This window comes from Schistocerca nitens, chromosome 3 (genome assembly GCF_023898315.1).
Source record: "Schistocerca nitens isolate TAMUIC-IGC-003100 chromosome 3, iqSchNite1.1, whole genome shotgun sequence".
Taxonomy (NCBI): Eukaryota; Metazoa; Arthropoda; class Insecta; order Orthoptera; family Acrididae; genus Schistocerca; species Schistocerca nitens.
Window position 1 is genome coordinate 382,047,664 of NC_064616.1, and position 16,356 is coordinate 382,064,019.

At 42.7% G+C, this 16,356-nt stretch overlaps 1 protein-coding gene across 1 annotated transcript in view; it reads left to right on the forward strand.

Moving 5' to 3' along the window:
* LOC126249243 (liprin-alpha-1) overlaps positions 1 to 16,356 on the forward strand; it is a 401,613-nt gene that overhangs the window by 172,108 nt on the left and 213,149 nt on the right. The window contains exon 9 of the mRNA XM_049950901.1: positions 1,439 to 1,558. Within this exon, the coding sequence (XP_049806858.1) occupies positions 1,439 to 1,558 (120 nt within the window). The remainder of the gene's footprint in view (positions 1 to 1,438; positions 1,559 to 16,356) is intronic.

Below are 16,356 nucleotides of genomic sequence, written 5' to 3' on the forward strand. Positions count from 1 at the left end.
CAGGAGGTACAAAGACTGGCGTTAATTTGTAAACATAGTTCCAAGCAGTGTCACATAACAGTGGTAATACATAACTTTGTTATCTATTAATACATAATTGTCAGACTGCTCGTAAAAAGTAAGGAGATTTGCAATGTTTACAAAATTTATGTACATGCGCAAAAATGCATTGCTGCCCAGACTCGTGTCTGCTGGAACATAAGAGAATGCACTTTCACAGTTGCACATAGTGTGTGTCTAAAGGATCTCTCTGTGTGTTGACCAAAGTCAAAATCTGTAGTGGAGAACCACAGCAACAAACATAGATACACACTTGAACTACGCAGCCAAAACTCTTGAAAAGCTGTGGAAGAATGGTACAGAAATTCAGCCTTGTTTGTCAACACTCCTAGAGCATGCAGATGCTTAATCTTGTCTGCAGCAGTGAGAAGCCTGGAAGAACAGGACATGTAAACATATCATTAGTGCTCAACGAAAACCCAGAGACCATGCTTCCTTACATCCACACCAACTGGGGAACAGCGAAGCATGATAAGTTAACTCATCCACAGCAGTCAAAGGGTTAATAGCAAACTGAATGCCACATTTCATTTTATCAGCTTTTAATATTTTCTCATTTTTATTTTTCTAATGTTCTCAAAGGATGTATGATTTCTTACAATTATGGGTGATAAGTGAAACATAACAGAAATACCTTAAGATAAGTTTTGTGTGGTTTCCGTCCATCACTTTTGAGTATATAATCAGAAGTGTTGAGTGAGACCCCACTCAAAACTTAGTATTATGGTACTTGTTAGAGACACATTGTTGTTGCTGTTGTTACTGTTAATAATAACAACAACAATCATCCTCTTATTTTATTTAATTTTAATTGTTTATGGTTTATGACTGTGTTTTGTTTTTGTGGAAATCAGTGACTGTACCAACAGTAATTTAGTGGAACCCAGCATGGATTAAGTTTATGACCCCCTCCCGTATCATCAACTTAGAATGAGAACCTCATATCTCAAAAATATATTTTTTATTGCATTATTAGGTTGAAAACCTCATATCTTAACTATTAGTAAGCCAATGAGCACTTATAATTTATGTGTTGCACTCTAGTGGGTAAAAAGGAAATTGTGTATATTGTTGGACAACTGTAATAAGTGAGAAAACCACAGACAACTTTTTCTGAGGTATGAGGTTTTAATTATAAGCCAACAACATATTGTCAAACATTGGATGCTGTTATCTTGAAGATGACCATTCCTTTTTTCATCAAATTTGAAATTATTGTTTTAATTTTCATGTTAACAATTTTTCCTACATTTTAATCACCTTCTCATCGATGTAGTTACCTGCAGCTTCTGAATTGCAGTTTTCAAAAACCAGTATGTATTTATTAGCATTCTTTACTCCTTTGACCTTAATGCAATATATTATTTTCTATTTTCAGGAAGAAAGAATAGCAACTCTTGAAAAACGGTACTTGAATGCACAGAGAGAATCAACTTCCTTGCATGATCTAAATGAGAAACTTGAACAAGAGTTACAGCACAAGGAAGCACAACTAAAGGTATGTCATGTTATCATGTGACAATTAGCTTTGTACTGATACATGTGTAAATGACTGTGCTGCTAATATCTATTTTTAGTACTGCTGCTACAGTTATTGTCCAAACTGTTCTGTATAATTATATTTACTGTACAATATGCTGACTGAAATTATATTGGTATTATTGTGCTCTTTGAGATCTGTGAATGATGTCTACCTGCTTAATATAAACCACACAACAGCTGTTGTGGCAGTTTGGTGATAGTTTTGTGATGTAATGTATGCCAATGGTAGGTTAGCTGCACACTAAATGAGGTGACAATAGTCATAGTGTACCTCCTAATATCATGTCGGATCTCCTTTTGCCTGATGTAGTGCCACAACTGAATGTGACATGGACTCACCAAATTGTTGGAAGTCCCATGTAGAAATACTGATCCATGCTGCCTCTATAGCCATCCATAATGGCGCAACTGTTGTCAGTGCAGGATGTTATGCATGAACTGACCTCTTGATTATGTCCTGTAAGTGTTCTACATTTACGTCTACATGGATACTCTGCAAATCGCATTAAGTGCTTCGCAGAGGGTACATCGAACCACCTTCTCAGTTTTGTATTATTCCAATTTTGTGTAGCGTGCGGAAAGAACGAACACCTATATCTTTTCGTACGAGCTCTGATTTCCCTTATTTTACTGTGGTGATAGTTTCTCTCTATGTAGGTTGGTGTCAACAAAATATTTTCGCATTCGGAGGAGAGAGTTGGTGTTTGGAATTTCGTGAGAAGATTCCGTTGCAACGAAAAACGCCTTTCTTTTAATGATGTCCAGCCCAAATCCTGTATCATTTCTGTGACACTCTGTCCCATATTTCACGATAATGCAAGATGTGCTGCCTTTCTTTGAAATTTTTCGATGTACTCCGTCAGTCCTACCTGTTAAGGATTCCACACGGCGCAGCAGTATTCTAAAAGAGGATGGACAAACTTAGTGTAGGCTGTCTCCTTAGTAGGTCTGTTACATTTTCTAAGTGTCCTGCCAATAAAATACAGCCTTTGGTTAGCCTTCCCCACAACATTTTCTATGTGTTCTTTCCAATTTAAGTTGTTCGCAATTGTAATACCTAGGTATTTAGTTGAATTTATGGCTTTTAGATTAGACTGATTTATCGCGTAACCGAAGTTTAACGAGTTTCTTTTAGTACTCATGTGGATGACCTCACACTTTTCGTTATTTAGGGTCAACTGCCACTTTTCGCATCATTCAGATATCTTTTCTGAATTGTTTTGCAGTTTGTTTTGATCTTCTGATGACTTTATTAGTCGATAAACGACCAGCAAAGTGCCTAAACTCTGCCTTAGGGAACACCAGAAATCACCTCTGTTTTACTCGATGACTTTCTGTCAATTACTACGAATTGTGACCTCTCTGACAGAAAGTCACAAATCTATTCACATAACTGAGACAACATTCCATAAGCACGCAATTTCACTACAAGCTGCCTGTGTGGTACAGCGTCAAAAGCCTTCCAGAAATCCAGAAATATGGAATCACTCTGAAATCCCTTGTCAGTAGCACTCAACACTTCGTGCAAATAAAGAGCTAGTTGTGTTTCACAAGAACGATGTTTTCTAAACCCATGTTGACTGTGTGTCGATAGACCGTTTTCTTCGAGGTAATTCATAATGTTCAAACACAATATATGTTCCAGAATCCTGCTGCATATCGACGTTAATGATATGGGCCTGTAATTAAGTGGATTACTTCTACTATCTTTCTTGAATATTGATGTGACCTGTGCAACTTTCCAGTCTTTGGGTGCGGATCTTTCATCGAGTGAACAGTTGTAGTGATTGTTAAGTGTGGAGCTAATGCCTCAGCATACTCTGGAAGGAACCTAATTGGTATACAGTCTGGACCAGAAGACTTGTTTTTATTAAATGATTTGAGTTGCTTCACTACTCTGAAGATATTTACTTCTTCTTTACTCATGTTGGCAGCTATTCTTGATTCAAATTCTGGAATATTTACTTCGATTTCTTTTGTGAAGGCGTTTCGAAAGGCTGTGTGTATTAACTGTGGTTTGGCAGCACTGTCTTCGATAGTATCTCCATTGCTATCACGCAGAGAAGGCATTGATTGTTTCTTGCAGCTAACGTACTTCACATACGACCAGAATCTCTTTGGATTTTCTGTGAGGTTTTGAGACAAAGTTTCATTGTGCAAACTGTTATAAGTAGCTTGCATTGAAGTCTGCACTAAATTTCGATCTACTGTATAAGATTGCCAATCTTGGAGATTGTGTGTCTGTTTAAATTTGGCATGTTTGTTTTATTGTTTCTGCAACAGTTTCTGACTCGTTTTGTGTACCAAGGAGAATCATCTCCTTTGTTTGTTAATTTATTTGGTATAAATCTCTCAATTGCTGCCGATACCATTTCTTTGAATTCAAGCCACATCTGGTCTACACTTACATTCTTAATTTGGAAGGAGTGGAGAATGTCTCTCAGGAAGACATTAAGTGAATTTTTATCTGCTTTTTTGAATAGGTATATTTTTTGTTTATTTTTGGAGGATTTGGGGGTTACAATATTCAATATCGCTACAACAACCCTGTGTTAACTAATCGCTGTATCCATTTTGATGCTCGTTATTAGCTCAGGATTATTTGTTGCTAAGAGGTCAAGTGTGTTTTCACAACCGTTTATTATTAACGTGGCCTCATGAACTAACTGCTCGAAATAATTTTCAGAGAATGCATTTAGCGCAATTTTGGATGATGTTTTATGCGTAACTCCAGAATTATACATGTATTTGTACCAACATAGCGAGGGTAAATTAAAGTCACCATCTACTACAATTGTATGAGTCAGGTACGTGTTTGAAATCAAACTCAAGTTCTCTTTGAATCTTTCAGCAACTGTATCATCTGAATTGGGAGGTCAGTAAAAGGATCCAATTATTATTTTATTCGGTTGCCAACAATGACCTCTGCTCATACTAACTTGCAGAAACTATCTACTTCAATTTTGCGACAAGATAAACTACTACTAACAGCAACAAACACGCCACCGCCAACTGTGTTTAGTCTGTCCTTTCGGAACACTGATAGGTTCTTCACAAAAATTTCAGCTGAGCTTATCTCTGGCTTTAGCCATCTTTCAGTGCCTATAATGATTTGAGCACCAGTGCTTTCTATTAGCACTTGGAGCTCTGGTAATTTCCCAAAACAGCTACGACAATTTACAACTGTAATACGAATGGTTCCTGTATCTACGTTCTTCCTGTGTTTGGCCTGCACCCTTTGTGACTGATGCCCTTTTTGTGTTTTCCCGAGACCCTCTAACCTAAAAAAAACTGCCCCGCCCATTCCACACTGCCCCTGCTACTTGTGTAGCCACCTCCTGCATACAGTGGGCACCTGGCCTATTCATCGGAACCCGAAACCCAACCACCCGTTGGCACAAGTCAAGGAATCTGCAGCCTACACGGTAGCAGAACCATCTGAGCCTCTGATTCAGACCCTCCACTCGGTTCTATACCAGAGGTCCACAATCGCTCCTGTCGACTACGCTGCAAGTGGTCAGCTCTGCTTCCATCTCGCAAGCAAGACTGGCAGCCTTTACCACTTCTGTTAGCTGCTCGAAACCAAAGAGAATCTCTTCTGATCCAAAGAGACACACATCATTGGTACCGACTTGGGCAACCACCTGCAGTTGGCTGCACCCTGTGCTCTTCATGGCACCCAGGAGGACCCGTGCCACATCTGGAATGACTCCACTCGGTATGCACACGGAGTGCACATTGGTTTTCTTTGCCTTCTTGGCAGCCATGTCCTAAGGGGCCCTGTAACGCACCTAACGTTGGAGCTACCAACTATCAATAACCCCACCCTCTGTGATTGTCTGGATCTTGCTGGCTTAGAGGTTTCCCCTGAAACAGGACAGGTGGCAGCATCTGGCTCAGCGATAGCGTCAGCCACAGACAGCACCTGGAACCTGTTTGTCAGACAAACTGGGGAGGCCTTACGTGCAGCTGCCTGGGAAGTCTTTTGCCACCTGCTACACCCCTGGGCGAACTCCCACTTGACCACAGGTGAGGGGTCAACCTCAGTGTGAGCAGTAAGTGGACTGGCCACCAGTGAGGACTGATCGGAGGACTCGGACATGCTGGACATCCGTTGGATCCCCACGGCCGGCCCATAACAGTGGTGCCCATCCACTGCAGCTTCAAGCTGTGTAACCGAAGCCATCACAGCCTGAAGCTGAGAGCGAAGTGTCAGCAACTTGTCTCGCATCCACACACAACAATCGCAGTTCCTGTCCATACTGAAGATGGTGGAAAACTAAATTATGCAGATAAATGGACTATCGGTACGTGCTGTGCAACTCTACTATAGACCCTGATGAAAATGCAGGAAATGTGTCTATTAAATTAGATTAATACACAGAGATTGAAAAACCTAACTTCCAAAGCACTCAGGTGAAACTAAATCATTCGCCCCTGATTAGGAACTTGTAATATGTCACAAAATTGGTTTACTTTCTGACACAAACAAAAATGCGCGAACTGTGGCTGTTAGATATTAAATAAACACACAGAAACTCAAGGAACTAAACCATTAAAGCATACTGATGATGATATAAAATTCCCTCCTGGTTAGGAACTTGTAAAGGTCACAATATCGGTTACTTCCCTGTTGCTGCTTGTGTCTCGGCCGGCTACTGCTGACTGACTGACGGAATTCACGTCGGGTGATCTGGAGGCTATTCACTGAAATCCTTCAGAATGTTCTTTAAACCTGTCATGAGTAGTTGTGACCTGGTGTCATGGCACATTGCCATCCATAATAATTCCATCGTCATTTGGGAACATGAAGTCCATGAATGGCTTCAAATGGTTTCTTACTACCCAAACATTTACAGAGCCCACACTATTATGGAGCCACAATAGAGCATAGTGCTCTGTTGACAACTTGGGCCCATACCTTTGTGGGTCTGCATCACATTCAAACCTTACCATCATCTCTTACCAACTAAAATCGGGACTCATCTGACCAGGTCACGGTTTTGCAGTAGTCTATATCGTCATGAGCCCAGGAGAGGTGCTGCGGGTAATGTCATGCCGTTAGCAAAGGCACTTGCGTCAGTCGTCTGGTACCATAGCCTATAACTGTGAAATTTCATTGCACTGCCCTTACGGATATGTTTGTCGTCCATACCACATTGATTTCTGTGATTATCTCATGAAATGTTGTTTGTCTATTAGCACTGACAACTCTGTGCAAACACCACTGCTCTCAGTCGTTACATGAAGGCCGTTGGCCACTGCACTGCCACGATGAGCGGTAATGCCTGAAATTTGGTATTCTTGACACCGTATCTCAGAATATCGAATTCCCTAATGATTACTGAAATGCAATGTCCCATGCATCTCGCTACAAGTACCATTCCGTGTTCAAAGTCTATTATTTCCCATCATGCAGCTGTAATCGTGTTGTAAACCAGCTGAGAGCAAATAAAAGCTATGCCAGTGCTCTACCATTTCATACCTTGTTACACAATACTACCACCATCTATATATGGGCATATTGCTATTGTGTGACTTTTGTCACCCCAGTGTAAATAGGTGTCAGGAACCTTTATTGACTGGTTCCATGAGAAGCTATCAATCAAAGGTATAAGTCACAACCATTATATGTCTAGGATTATGCACCAGGTTAATTTAAGTTAGAACTGCCCCATAAAATTATTTGCAGAAAAAGCAAATCTCAGATGGAGAGTCATTGGAAGAATCATTAGAAAAAGTGATTACCTATGGTGGAGGCAGCTCACACATCTCTCTTTTGACCAGTCCTCAAGTATTGTCTTTTACCAGATGGAATTATAGAAGTGAGAAAGAAGTCATGAAGAAGAGAGAGCATATCCCGTCACGGGCATGTTTAGAATATGAGAGAGCATGAAATAGATGTTTATTCCACTCCAGTCAGAGATATTACGAGACAGGTGTTGCCCATCATTTTATCATTAAAATTCTGTGAGCATTGGACAACATAGTTTCTGCCACATACAAATTCACAAAATGATCATGAAAGTGAAATTTGAGGAATTCATGCTTGCACGAAGGCTTAATGATACTTGTTCTTCCTGTATATCATTTGCAAGTGAAAAGGAAAAGGGAGGGAAATGCAAATAGTATGTAAGGTACCCTCCATCACATACCATAATGTGCCTTGAAGGTAATAGATATATGTTATAACCTTTAATCACTAATAAATTGCGTGGATATACAAACGTGCTGGGCCGTGGGGCGATAGTGAATCTCATAGTGAAAACGAGACAAGTATAAGGCCCAACGTTGCAGGCGGTGAGCTGCCTTATCCGGAAGCGACGCCGAGGGGCTGAACAGAGAGACCAGCAGCTTGTGGTCGGTGATGAGGTGAAACTTAGAACCGTACAAAAAAAACGCTGAACTTTTTTAGAGCATAAATGATAGCGAGCGCCTCCTTTTCGATTTGAGAGTAACGCCGTTGGGCATCGTTGAGGGTCTTGGAAGCATAGGCGATGGGTTGTTCCAACCCATCCTCATACCGATGGGCTAGAACAGCCCCTAGGCCATACTGTGACGCGTCAGTCGCCAGAACCAAGTGCTGACCCGGACGGAATGTGGCAAGACAAGGCGCTGACTGCAAATGAGCCTTCAGGCGGACAAAAGCCTGCTCACACTCGTCGGACCAACAGAAAGGAACGTTTTTGGGTAACAGCTGATGCAAAGGATGAGCCACTGCCACCGCGGATGGAATGAATTTGTGATAATAAGCAATCTTGCCTAGAAACGCACGAAGTTCTTTGACCGTAGACGGCCGGGGTAGAGCGGTAATGGCCGCAACGTGCTGACGTAGAGGACATATACCCTCACAGGACAAGTGGAAACCAAGATACACAATGGAGGGTTGGAAGAACTGTGACTTGTCCAGATTGCACTTCAACCCAGCCGAATGCAGAACCCGAAACAGTGAACGCAAATTGCGAAGGTGACCCCGTGACAACAATGTCATCCAGGTAGTTGATGCAGCTGGGAACGGAAGCCGTGAGCTGTTCCAAAAACCGCTGAAAAATGGCCGGCTCGCTAGCGACGCCAAATGGTAACCGCTGGTACTGATACAACCCACAAGGAGTGTTGATGACGAGAAATTCCTTGGAAGACGCATCCAATGGCAACTGATGGTACGCCTCCGATAAGTCAAGTTTGGAAAAGAACTGGCCCCTAGCGAGCTTGGTAAATAACTCCTCAGGATGGGGAAGAGGATAAGTGTCAATGAGGCTCTGAGTGTTGGCAGTGGCTTTAAAATCACCACACAATCGCAGACTCCCGTTTGGTTTAGAAACCACCATGATTGGCGATGCGCATTCGCTGGAGGTAACAGGAAGGAGAATCCCTGAAGCTGTTAACCTGTCTATCTCAGCCTTGACAGGTGCACGCAATGCCATCGGAATAGGGCGTGCCCGGAAAAACTTAGGGCGAGCTGTAGGTTTAAGAGTAATGTGGGCTTCAAAGTCCTTGGCACGACCCAGACCAGCAGAGAACACGGACGAGAATTCAGAACACAATCCATCCAGCTGTTGATACGGAATATCCTCAGATATGAGGTGCACATCATCATCAATGGAGAACCCGAACAACTGGAAACCATCATAACCGAACAGGTTTTCAGTGCCCGCATGATCCACCACATAAAACGTGAGAGGCCTAACAACAGACTTGTAGGCAGTGGAAGCATCAAACTGGCCAACGATAGGAATTTACTGCTTATTATAAGTTCGCAGATTTCGCATAACTGGAGACAAGGGAGGGGAGCCCAACTCCAAATACGTGCGAGAATTAATGAGAGTTACTGCAGAGCCAGTTTCCACTTGCATGCGAATGTCTTTATCCAGAACACGAACAGTAACAAACAACTTATTGGTTTGAGAAAGCACACAGTTAACATCCATGTCCGATGTCTCGTCCTCGTCAACAGGAACTTTAGGGGACTGACACACAGAAACAATGTGGTCTTTTTTCCTACACGAATTACACGTGGCCCAACGTTTTGGACACGCGGCCCTGTCATGCTGTACGAAACAACGTGGACAAGAAGGAAGTGCGGTATGAACATGCTTCTGTGGTTGCTGTTTTCGCTGCGAGCGTGGCGGCCCAACGCGACGTTGTTGACGCGAGTGAACTGCCACCACATCGTCGTTCCCTTGTCAAACAGGCAAATTGTCCGTGTCAAAAGTGGTCTGCACAGCGCCTACATCACACCACGCATCTATTTGCGCACCAGCAGCGTGAGACACTTCAAAAGATTGAGCGATGCTTAGAACTTCCGACAACGACGGGTTTGGCAGTTGTAAGGCACGTTGCCGAACTTCTTTATCAGGAGCAAGCCGTAGAATAGCGTCCCTAACCATTGAATCAGCATAAGACTCATGATGAGTGTCCGTGACAAACTGACATTTCCTACTCAGACCGTGTAGTTCCGCCGCCCAAGCCCGGTAAGATTGATGGGGCTGTTTACGACACCGGTAGAACACCACGCGGGCGGCAACGACGTGGGTGTTTTTTTGGTAATAGTTAGACAATAAGTCACACATTTCGTGGAAGGACAGAGAGGCAGGTTCCCGCAGAGGGGCTAACTGAGATAGCAGCTGATAGATCCGTGGGGAAATCCAAGATAGAAATAACGACTTACACGTAGGAGCGTCGACAACGCCGAAAGCCAAGAAGTGTTGCCGCAAACGCTTCTCATAATCCTGCCAGTCTTCAGCAGCCTCGTCGTAAGGAGGGAACGGAGGCGGAGAAGAGGAAGACAGACGATGAGTAAGCGACGTCGACAACGCCTGAATAGCAGCCGTCAGCTGTGTTTGTTGTTCAATGAGCGCTTGCAGAAGCTGTTCCATGTCTGCCTCGACACGAACACACAAGTTCCCAACGCAGAAAAAAAATATCCCATCCTCGTCGCCAAAAAGTGTTATAACCTTTAATCACCAATAAATTGCATGGATATACAAACATAGAAACAATAGTGGGTTACATGCTACCAACTCCGTATCTGTCACTCAACTGCCATGCCGTGACATGCGGCCGGAGCCGTTCATAGCCAGGTGGCGCTCCCGCGCTCAGCCGAGCTGCAGAGCGCCTCTATCGCTGTGGTCGCGTACTGATGTAGCGGCACGTTTAAATCTCGTGGCACTGTCACAACAATATAGATATAGCTGTCCAGTAGACACATGAATGTTTATGTGCAGATGGAAGAAAAATCATCTGACTAGAGGTGTAAATTCGGTAAAGCCTCTCAAATGTTCATTAGGATGGGTTTTATTGGTTTTAGGACTGCTAAAGGTGATATCCATAACCTCTCAAAGTGAAAGACCTTTTGCAGCTTGTCAGCTGTTGAGTTTGTGACCCCCTCTCATGAAGTTGTTTTCACCAATTAATTTTTCCGAGTAGTTGGTGATGCAGTGGGTTTCAGTTAGACTAACTCATGTAGTGAAGTGCGTACTTATCTATGGTATTTTCACTTGCTTATCCATGTTGCATACTATTGTTGGGGAAGTACTTAAACTACAGCAAACTGTTAACCACTGTAAAGTGAAATTTGCAATTTCACCCAGTTTGCAGTTATAGGACATAAGGAGCTAACACCATTCTGTGTTTCGGAAAAAAAACACACACACACACACACACACACACACACACACACACACACACACACACACACACACAACTTATTGGTTTGAGAAAGCACACAGTTAACATCCATGTCCGATGTCTCGTCCTCGTCAACAGGAACTTTAGGGGACTGACACACAGAAACAATGTGGTCTTTTTTCCTACACGAATTACACGTGGCCCAACGTTTTGGACACGCGGCCCTGTCATGCTGTACTAGCAAGATGGAAGGATACAATGCATGATGGCTGATTAAATGTGATATGTGACAAGTTTGCATACTTTATGGTTTCCACTAATGAAACACATGTGATATTTCCTCAAGCTGAGCATTGTTGTTGTGGATGATCACTTGGGACCCAGTTTTGTTATGCTGACATTTTCCAGTCGATGCAACTAGCACTTGCCTAACAAATCAGCATTTCGCTGTTCTCAACAGTTATTCAATTTCGTTATTTTAATGCCAATCATAATAACCTTTCACTACTACTGGTTTGAAGCAACTGATAAGTGTAGCAATTTCCAGTATTAAACATCACACTTCTGTGCCTTCACTACCTCACTCTTATCAGAAAACAGTAAATTATTTTGTGTCTCACCATGCTGGAACACTCAATACCTCCAACAGCATATGACATGTGCTATATGCTACAATGTGGCTTATCGGTTCAGTGTATCATGTCACCAAGTTATGGACTGATCATGTGGAGATATCTCGCTTGTCACTGAGGGCAGTTTTTAGAATATAAGTGATATAATTCTATGAGGTTTTGGGATTGCAGCTGGATCATGTTGACTTCTTGTCACAATATTTTGGCTATTTTGTTACTAGGAGAGTGATGGGTCATTAGGACTTTCGGTCTACCGTAAGCTCACACATAAAGACCTTTATCAGCAAGTGTCAAGCTGCCATCACCCTTGACAAACTACTGGCATCCTAGGTATGTTGGTGCATCAGGCTCATGTTGTGTGTGAATTTCTAAGGGAAGGCTCATGTTGTTTCTGATGGGGACAGCGTTGCAAAGGAGCTAGAACATCTATGGTCAGTGTTCAAAGAAAATGGTTACCCTCCACATCAGATTTGTAGAGTGCTAAGAAGGAAAAACTGTTCAAGTCCAGGGCATTCTTCCATACATCAGCAATGTTTCATCTAAAGTAGGCAGAATCTTAAGGAAATATCAAGTTAAAGTGATCTTCTGGCCACCGGCAAAGATTTGTGCCCTTCTCGGTTAACTAATGGATGATATGGGTCTGCAGAAGGCTGGGTTTTACAAAATTCCTTACCAGTGTGGCAAAGCTTACCTAGATCAGACAATACGCACGGTACACGAAAGGTGCATTGAACATGAGGGCCACACTCATCTTTCACAGCCCAGTAAGTCAGCTGTAGCTGAGCATTGTTTTACCACAGGACACTATGGATTTTTCTGCCACAAAAATCTTGGCCCTGTGGAGATCCTTTTGGGATTCAGTAATTAAAGAATCTGTGGACATACATCTAGCACAAAATCTTATAATTCGTGAAAGCAGGTTTCAGCTGGACAAGGCTTGGGACCTGGTGATCTCTTTAATTTCTTCTGAGAGAAAACATTTTATTCATCATCACACATCTGGCAGCACCTGACGTTTGTGTTCAGCAACACAAGCGTGCATGCCAACAGAAGGCGTCATGTAGTTTCACCTTTACGCATGCACCTGCACACCACAGATGGAATAGTATTTGCACAAGACACGGATTTCTATAGAGGACGCTCCTGTGACGGTCGCTGATGCACATGCATTTCCACACCAGTTTTTACTATAAAGCTGACACCATGTACTAGCAGTCTCCAGTGGCGGACACTCACCTGAAAATGTTTGGACAGTTGCCAGCCAAAATACGTGGCAAGAAGTCAACATGATCTGGCTGCAATCCTGAAACCTCATAGAATATTCAGTATGCTGGGAAGACTTCAACAATTGTTACAATTTTACAACTTTTGAAAAGAAAAATGTAGCATCAAATCTTTACCAATAATAAGAAAATTTGTGATGTATGTCAAAGAGTTGATTCACTGAATAAATGGCATTGTACTGTTCTCCATAAATCAAGGAAAAACTCAGTTTTTAGTCACCAAATGTAATGAAACTACACCAATATCTAGAACTTTCGACACAGCATAAATAAAATAGGAAAACACAGTACTGAAAGGGACTTCATATTCAAATTAAGAAGAAATTTGAATGTTCAAAATAAATTGCTGTGTACAGAATAAAGGAAGTAATCTGAATCAGAAAAGTGATCACTGGAACAAAAATACAGAATGTACAGTAATGTGTGATCTGATAATGATGGTGTCTGTGTGCTCCATAGGATGTGCAGCAGCCTGCCCTGTTTCAGAGGATGATTCTCAGCCTTCAAGGTCCGGGCAATCACAGAGAGTGGGCTTATTGGTAGTTGGGAGCACCAATGTCAGGCACATAATGGGGCCCCTTAGGGATATGGCGGCTAAGGAGGGGAAGAAATCCAGTGTGCATTCCGGGTGGAGTCATTCCTGATGTGGAAAGGGTCCTTCCGGATGCCATGAAGAGCACAGGGTGCAGCCAGCTGCAGGTGGTGGCACATGTCGGCACTAATGACGTGTGTCGCTTTGGATCTGAGGAAATTCTCTCTGGATTCCAGCGGCTATCTGATTTGGTGAAGGCTGCCGGTCTTGCTTACGAGATGAAGGCAGAGCTCACCATCTGCAGCATCGTCGACAGAACCGACTGCGGACCTTTGGTGCAGAGCCAGGTGGAGGGTCTGAATCAGAGGCTCAGACAGTTTTGCGACCGTGTTGGCTGCAGATTCCTTGACTTGCGCCATAGGGTGGTGGGGTTTCGGGTTCCGCTGAATAGGTCAGGAGTTCATTACACTCAGCTGGCGGCTACACGAGTAGTGGAGGCTGTGTGGTGTGGACTGGGTGGTTTTTTAGGTTAGAAGGCCTCTGGAAAGTACGGGGTGGGCTGCAATCTCAAAGGGTGCATGGCAAATACAGGACGTCATTGTATCAAGGAACAGTCGGAATTGTAGTTGTAAATTGTTGTAGTTGTGCTGGGAAAGTCCCTGAGCTTCAAGTGCTAATAGAAAGCACAGAAGCTGAAATCGTTATAGGTACAGAAAGCTGGCTAAAGCCTGAAATAAGTTCTGCGGAAATTTTTACAAAGTCTCAGACTGTGTTCAGGAAAGATAGATTAGGCAGAATTGGTGGTGGAGTGTTTGTGACTGTCAGTAGTGGTTTATCTTGTAGTGAAGTTGAAGTAGATACTCCGTGCGAATTGGTATGGGTGGAGGTTATACTTAACAGCCGAACTAAGTTAATAATTGGCTCCTTCTACCGACCCCCAGACTCCGATGATATAGTTGCTGAACAGTTCAGAGAAAATTTGAGTCTCGTAACAAATAAATACCCCACTCATACGGTTATAGTTGGTGGGGACTTCAACCTTCCCTCGATATGTTGGCAAAAATACTTGTTCAAAACCGGTGGTAGGCAAAAAACATCTTCCGAGATTGTCCTAAATGCTTTCTCCGAAAATTATTTCAACCAGTTAGTCCACGAACCAACGTGAATTGTAAATGGTTGCGAAAACACACTTGACCTTTTAGCCACAAACAATCCAGAGCTGATAGAGAGCATCATGACTGATACAGGGATTAGTGATCACAAGGTCGTTATAGCTAGGCTCAATACCGTTTCTTCCAAATCCACCAGAAACAAACGCAAAATAATTTTATTTAAAAAAGCGGATAAAGTGTCACTAGAAGCCTTCCTAAGAGACAATCTCCATTCCTCACAAGCGACTTCTAATCAAGCTACGGGACTATGGGGTATCCTTTCAGTTGTGCGACTGATTCATGATTTCCTGTCAGGAAGGTCGCAGTTCGTAGTAATAGATGGCAAATCATCGAGTAAAACGGAAGTGATATCAGGTGTTCCCCAGGGAACATCCTGGGACCTCTGCTGTTCCTGATCTATATAAATGACCTGGGTGACAATCTGAGCATTTGTCTTAGGTTGTTCGCAGATTATGCTGTAATTTACTGTCTAGTAAGGTCATCCGAAGACCAGTATCAGTTGCAAAGTGATTTAGAAAAGATTGCTGTATGGTGTGGCAGGTGGCAGTTGATGCTAAATAACGAAAAGTGTGAGGTGATCCACATGAGTTCCAAAAGAAATCTGTTGGAATTTGATTACTTGATAAATAGTACAGTTCTCAGGGCTGTCAATTCAACTAAGTACCTGGGTGTAAAAATTATGAACAACTTCAGTTGGAAAGACCACATAGACAATATTGTGGGGAAGGCGAGCCAAAGGCTGCGTTTCATTGGCAGGACACTTAGAATATGCAACAAGTCCACTAAAGAGACAGCTTACACTACACTCGTTCGTCCTCTGTTAGAATATTGCTGTGCGGTGTGGGATCCTTACCAGGTGGGATTGACGAAGGACATCGAAAGTGTGCAAACAAGGGCAGCTCGTTTTTTATTACCACATAATAGTGGAGAGAGAGTGGCAGATATGATACGCGAGTTGGGATGGAAGTCATTAAAGCAAAGACGTTTTTCGTCGCGGCAAGGTCTACTTACGAAATTTCGTCACCAACTTTCTCTTCCGAATGCGAAAATATTTTGTTGAGCCCAACCTACATAGGTAGGAATGATCATCAAAAGAAAATAAGAGAAATCAGAGCTCGAACAGGAAGGTTTAGGTGTTCGTTTTTCCCGCGTGCTGTTCGGGAGTGGAATGGTAGGGAGATAGTATGATTGTGGTTCGATGAACCCTCTGCCAAGCACTTAAATGTGAATTGCAGAGTAATTATGTAGATGTAGATGTAGATTCTTGCAGAGCTGCCCTCCAGAGTGTGACAGGTTAGGAGACTGAGCTGGAAATGTCATGCGCTGATTTGCTTGCTATTGAAAACATTTATCTGATTGACTACTGTGTGTCTGAGCAGGTTGCAAGATGAGATGAATACCTATTTCAGCAACATTAAGATGTACATAAGTAGAAGTATTTTACATATATAGCCAAGCCAAGTTGTTGTTCCTTGTGGAAATATGGGGCCATTTGTGTATGCAGCTGA